The 7,290-nt window shown below is 47.4% G+C and overlaps 1 protein-coding gene across 1 annotated transcript in view; it reads left to right on the plus strand.

The window, feature by feature from the left end:
- Positions 1–5,759, plus strand: part of LOC130402317 (amphoterin-induced protein 1-like) — an 8,034-nt gene extending 2,275 nt beyond the window's left edge. Inside the window, exon 2 of the mRNA XM_056606469.1 lies at positions 4,128–5,759. Within this exon, the coding sequence (XP_056462444.1) occupies positions 4,128–5,759 (1,632 nt within the window). The remainder of the gene's footprint in view (positions 1–4,127) is intronic.
- The last annotated feature ends 1,531 nt before the right edge of the window (positions 5,760–7,290 follow it).

Consider the following 7,290-nt stretch of genomic DNA (forward strand, 5'->3'; position numbering starts at 1 on the left):
CACACACGCGCACACTCACACATGCACGCGCGCACACACACACACACACACACACACACACACACACACACACACACACACACACACACACACACACACACACACACACACACACACACACACACACACACACACACACACACACACACACACACACACACACACACACACACACGCACTGTTTGGTTATGTTCCTTTATAAGCACAATGTAGCAACAAAATTCGATCAAGCAAGCAGTTGAATGAAAGTATTTCAGAAACACTTTCTGATATTAGAATCATTTCTTCGCATGCATAATACATAATATATGAACATAAAGTATTTCCCTTAAACCTTTATTCATTCAGTGTCAATCATTATATTTCCCAATATACAGGACAATATTTGAGTGCATTTACAGTATGGCGAATTTACTGTCTAAGTTCATGTAATATAAAGCCTTTTAATATTGCTGACGCTACAAAAACATATGCTATAATAGTATAAGGGGAAGGCCCCCAATCTGATGTTGAGATACAGTGACTCCCACAGAAAATGTCTTATTCAAAGTGGTCAAGGAGGGGGGGGGGGGACGGGGGGGGGGGGGGGGACATAAAGATAATTTATCTTTATGTTTGCATTTTTATATATTTTTATTGTACATTGGTAGTCAAGGCGGGGCCCTATTGTTGTTGAGGCGGCCGCCTTAACCATACAGTGCTGGGGAACACACTGAGATACTATGCTGAAAAAACATACCTTTACAAAACAGGGAGGCTTTGAATGTATGCTGTAAAGTTATATTTGGTTGGTATTTTCCTCATATAGTGCTGAAAAAACAGCAAATATCTATTTGTTCACTATGCATTGTTCGTTCATGTGAAGCAACATAAAGGGCAGAACCGGGCATTCAATGGTCCACCAAGGATGGACAGCAGAGCGCATTGAGCTCAACAGGAGACACTATAGGAAGCCTATAGAAGATCAATCACACCACCCCTGACTGAACGCCCACACGATTCAACACTGTCTTCCACCAAATCGAGCAATTCCCCTCTCCTAGTTTGACCGGCATAACGATCCTAACTTATCCCGTTTAACCCACTGTGTGTGTGTGCGAGTGAAACAAGGGTTCAAATGGTTTTGAAGAACAGAAAAAAAAAAAGAGGAATTTTAATTAAAAAAAGAAAAAAAAAAGTTAAACCTGTCTGTCGTCATTTCCCACTGGACACGTAGTGCCGGTTGATGGCCGTGTGTCAAGCTGGAGCGAGCTGCCGTCAGAGGCATGGGGTCAAGGGTGCAGGTGGGCATCGGGGGGGGGGGGGGGGCTGGAGCGTGATGACCCAGCTGCCTTGATCTACAGTCAGGGCCACTGCGGCTCAGCTCATCCATAATTCACCAGAGGACTGCGCATCTCCACACGCAAAGTAGACCGCCGCCTACATCTTCTACCGCACAGCCCAACACTATACACCACCATGCACCATACACTATACAGGACGCAGTACAGGGAACACAGTAGGTAACAATACTCTGATACTCTGAATAAGTACTAATCCACCAGTACTGTGGTGTTACAACAACAGTATGATACCAACACTACTGGCCAACAGCATTGTACCAACAGAACCATACTAACCAGAATCGAATGTTATTTAATAAAGTATTTGATGTTATTTAATTGAACATGTAACAGTAGACCAACACCAACAGTAGGCCTACTTTAACAGCATAATACCAAAAGCTGTATTACAACATGACAATAAATGCAAAGAGTATTACACCAGCACTACTATTCTAATGGTACTATAGCAACAGTACAATTCCGATGATATAGTAGCAACAATACTATTCTAATACTAGCAAACATACAATCTTGATGATACAACAGCAACAGTACATTTCTAATGGTACAGTAGCAATACAACTATTTTTATGTTTCTGTAGCAACAGTACCATTCTCAAGGTAATATATATATAACAGTTATACCCTCCTTGCTAAGCCAGAATTGTATACATGTGTTAGTGTTGACAGGGCAATGTGAGTTATCTGTTTCTATTGTTGTTGGGGTGACAAAGTGCAAGGCTATGGATTCAGAGCCCTCCTGTGGTAGTCACACACACGCACACAAACACACACACACACACACACACACACACACACACACACACACACACACACACACACACACACACACACACACACACACACACACACACACACACACACACACACACACACACAGTGTCACAATATTTGTCTAGTCTACATTTTGAGTCGTCCTCTATCTTATTAAATTTATTGTGTTTTGTGTAAATGTAAAACTGTTATGGACAGTGAAGTGTATTTAAGCAACCGGACACTTTGTTTAGTGTCTCCCTGGATCTTGATACTGTTACCTTATCCTCCACTCACACTTCACCCCCGCCCCCACATGTTTCCTCATCCTATGATAGACCCATCGCCTGCATAAACCACAGATATGCAAATGAGATCCGCAATTAAAGATCGGATTCTGTTCACGCGGCATGATGGAGCGGCCCCTGCCCTTGACAAGGTGACGCACGTGAAAAGGTTGCCGGCCAGATCGAGCACTGCAGAGAGCCATTCAACGTGCCCCCCGCAGTCGCCTATATGCTGGTGTTGGGAGAGGAAGGATGTAGCCAGCCGTATCCGCCCTGCTGTGAAGTATATAGGAAACGAGTGTAGCCTACCACCACCAGCCACAATGCAAAGCAAAAAAAAATAACCAATTGGACATTTCATAAATAATTAGTCTGAGGCACATCCTAGAGATTAATTTTGTACTCGGACACGTGTTGGATTCAGTTAAGATTCTACATGTAAGATATAGTGCATCAGCACCAGGAAGGGCGAATGCATCACATGTGATGCATTTTTTATTTACCTCTACAGCGGCGGGATTGTTATTCTGCGTGAGCGTACATGTGTTGTTATCGGTAGGCCTAAATCAACAGCTACAGAGTGAGCAAATGTGACGGATCAACGGAGAGCGAGAACGTGCACCGAACGTGGAGATGCGTGCGTGTGCACATTCATGTGCCACACCTCCTGCTGTGTCGGATCAATAATAAAATGATGGGGTTTTCTTGGACCACAGCGAGGACGACGGTCGGGCTGTCCTAATAAAAAGGCAGAGAGAGGCAGCTGGTCGTCGTTGCTCCGATAAATGGCCAAGGACGTCATGTGAGCGGACCATCTCGAAGCCTGGACCGTATGTGGACATCGGATTTATCGTTCTTTAGACATCCAACGAGGTAAGCGCCCTGGGATGGGATGCTCTGCTACCTGTAAGTGCATGATAATACGTCTTTGACGTTTACTTACTGTGCAGAGGATTTATACAACTCTATAAGATGATTTTATACGCAGCACTGCAGTTCGGGCAGGGAAAGGATTTGTGGAAGTAGGCTATTTATTTGGAATATGCTTTTTTTTATATGGTTATTATCAGTATTGTTCAAAATGATTGGTGTTGCTCATTTTGGCTCTAAACCCCTTTTTAATGGACGTTTAAACATGTTACATTCACTGTTGCTTTTTCATCAGTTTTTATTGGAGCGTTGTTATTTACATTCGAGTAAAAGTAACTTCAGCTGCTGTTGCAGTGAGCTACAGGCAGCCTACCCTGTGCCTTCCTACCATGTCGGCCTTATTCCAGCGTCCTGCGTTATGAGTAATAACTAGTAATAGGCCTAACTAATAACTAACAAATGTCTAGCAACGTCATTGCAGATGACAGGCAATCAGGATTGCTAACTCACTTCAATATGGTTCCCACTTTACCATAAGGGTACATTAATTAAGCTTTAATTAACCATTCATTAACATTAATTAATGCAGTAATTCACAGTATTATTGCCTAGGGGATAGGTATAGTAGGTTTAACCCTATTAAGCAATGTATAAAGAATACCCTAGTTGATGTGAACAAAGTTACCATCTTAACATGAACACCCTTAGTCAAGTGAACACCATTAATGATAATCATAAATGATTACTAGACCATTAGTTAAATGTTAATCAACTGTTAGTTAATGCCTATTTCTGCACTAACTAATGTTAATGAATGGTTAATCAATGATTAGTTAATTTTGTAAAGTGTTACCCCAACATGTCATTGCAGCTACAAGTCACTCAAACGTGGTTCCTGCCCCACCCCCCCCCCCCCCGCCGCCCTCCCCTCCGCCGTCCCACCATGAGAGACCCGCGCTCGCCCTCCCCCGGGGTCCCGCTGCCCCGACGGTACCTCGCGGCGCTCCCGCTGGTTCTCCTGATCGCCTCCGTGACCGCCGACGCCCAGTTCATGTCCCTGCCGCTCAACAGCCGGACGGTGTGCGTGTGCGCCAGCAACATCGTCAGCTGCTCCCAGCTCAACCTGACCAGCGTGCCGTACAACCTGCCCTCCTACGCCGCCGTGCTGGACCTCAGCTTCAACCTCATCTCCCGGCTGCGCGCCGACTGGACCCAGGTCTCGCTGTGCCGGCTGCACACCCTCCACCTGAACCACAACGGCCTCACCTTCCTCTCCTCCGAGGCCTTCGCCCACGTCACCCAGCTGCGCTACCTGGACCTGTCCTCCAACGGCCTGCGCATCCTGGAGGAGCTCATCTTCGAGCCGCTGGAGCACCTGGAGGTGCTGCTGCTCTACAACAACCACATCTCCCAGATCGACCGCACCGCCTTCTCGGGCCTGGCGTGCCTGCAGAAGCTGTACCTGAGCGGGAACCAGATCTCCCGCTTCCCCCTGGAGGTGGTGAAGGAGCGGGGCCGGCTGGAGACCCTCTCCCTGCTGGACGTCTCCTCCAACCGGATCAAAGCGCTGCCCCTGGCCGAGCTGCAGGCCCTGCCCGCCTGGATCAAGAACGACCTGTACTTCCACCGCAACCCGCTGCCCTGCAGCTGCGAGCTGCACGGCCTGCTGGCCCTCTGGGACCTCCAGAGGTTCAGCTCCGCCTCGGACTTCCGCGAGGAGCACACCTGCCTGGTGGTGGGGGTGAAGGAGAAGGAGAAGGTGGCGGTGCTGGACCTGAGCCGGGTGCACCTGAACTGCAGCGAGGTGAAGGTGGTGAAGGCCAACGCGTACCTGGGCCAGTACCTGCTGCTGGACTGCGACACGCGGCAGCGCGGCATGCTGAAGACCTGGGCGCTGCCGGAGAACGTCACCGTGTCCCGCGCCGACAAGAGCGCCCTGCTGCTCCCGGGGGGCGGGCTGCAGATCGGCCCGCTGAGGGCCGACGACTCAGGGGTGTACCTGTGCCACGCCACCAGCGACGCCTACAACGAGACCCTGCACATCACCGTGGAGGTGTTCAACGCCACTCTCAGCGGCGGGCTGGAGAGCATCAAGACGGCGTACACCACGCTGGTGGGCTGCCTGTTCAGCGTGGTCATGGTGCTCATCTACCTCTACCTCACGCCCTGCCCCTGCGCCTGCTGCCCCGGCCACGGGCTGACGGCGGTCAGCGGCGCCGACGACAGCCTGCGTTCTTCCACGGTGAGCGTGTGCCAGATGCACGAGGAGACGGGGGGCAAGCACGACGGGGACAAGACGGATAAGAACTTCCTGAACCGGCAGCAGCAGCAGCAGCAGCAGCACACGGGGTTCCTGGGGGCCAAAGACCCCGCGGAGCAGAACGGGAGGCTGAACCCCATCGGGGAGGAGGAGGAGGAGTGGCACGGGGAGAACGGTGCCAGGCGGGGGTCTGACGCCGACTCCGTCAGCTCTGTCTGCTCCGGAACTCCGATGGTGGTGTAATACACGCCCTGGATGTTCTGGGACCCTCACGGTGGTGTAATACTCGCTCTGGATGCGCTGGAACTCCCATGGCGATGTCCCAACACCTCTGCCTTCTCTGGTACACTAGGGTGGTGTGACACCAACTCTGGATGCTCTGGTCACTCTGTCTGCTCTGGTACACTAGGGTGGTGTGACACCAACTCTGGATGCTCTGGTAACTCTGTCTGCTCTGGTACACCCAGGGTGGTGCACCACCAACTCTGTCTGTTCCGGTACCCCGAGGGTGGTGCAACACCACCTCTGTCTGCTGTGGTAACCTCACGGTGGTGTGACACCACCTCTGTCTCCAGACTGTAGGCCATACTGTATGTCAAAGCAGCTCTCTCTCAACACATGATTATGAATGGGATATGCCGTAAACATGAATGCATACATTGTACGGCATACTACTATCTACTATCAATGAGACTAAGAGACTATCATTATAACATGACACAGGTTGTTTATGTAATATGGTGGTTTATGTCCATTTCGATCTATATTATTTTTGTTTGCGATTTAGTTTGTTTATTCCCCCCAAAAAAACTGTTGTGAAGGACGGCCACGAGAAGATGAGTTTTATTTTTTTTGTTTATCAATAATAGTTTATTGGCTGTTTATTGGAAGTTAAATACCCTTACTAAATAGCTCCAATAGAAAAAGGGTTTAGTTGACTTTTGTAAGCGTATTTGCAAGAGCATAACATAAACTCAATAACCGATGTTACTTAAATAATGGATCCATGTGTTCTATTATTTTGATATAGCTGCAAATATTAAATCGTTAGAAATATGTTAACCAGCATATAAGGCTACTTATTAATGGCCGTAGCTTCTGTTATTGTAGCACAAAGTTAAGTTGAATGCAATATCAAACACTAGCAACCAAAACTGAATTGTTAGCATGGGTGTCTTTGAAACATGTATTTTTGTCTGTTTTGTGAATCTATAAGGAAAAAGCCAAGGTATACCTTACAGAGAAACCTTACTAAATAATCCATCCAGTAATATTTACAGTCACTAATTAATCGCTTACGAATCAATATCATAGCATTTATAAAAAATAACGATTATGATGATGTAATAATGTATACTTTGTCCTTTGAAGTCTCCTGGGTCCACTAATAAGCACACAGGATATGTCTTTTATGTATCGTCATGTCATCTTTTATGAGTTTTTTTGATAAAGCTGAATAGGAACATTTTGGCACATGAACCCTCTACCTACCGGTCTACTTCTCTATCCATACCAGTGGCCTATATGATGTTAGCATGTTGGTGCATGGGAGGACATGTTCCCCGACACGGTGTGTCCCAGTGCACACAGACAACAGTCTACCCAAAGAGTATCACCAACATGTCCTGTCCATGGCTCCATTCCATTAGAAAGGTCCATGGTTCACCCCTAACTTACCGTGTGCTTCTTCGAGGGGAACATGAAGTAAAACTGTTTGTTTACATTTTTGGTGTTTATATTTATTTATTTTTACAAAAAGGATTTAATGCACCTG

This window comes from Gadus chalcogrammus, chromosome 13, assembly GCF_026213295.1.
Source record: "Gadus chalcogrammus isolate NIFS_2021 chromosome 13, NIFS_Gcha_1.0, whole genome shotgun sequence".
Classification (NCBI taxonomy): Eukaryota; Metazoa; Chordata; class Actinopteri; order Gadiformes; family Gadidae; genus Gadus; species Gadus chalcogrammus.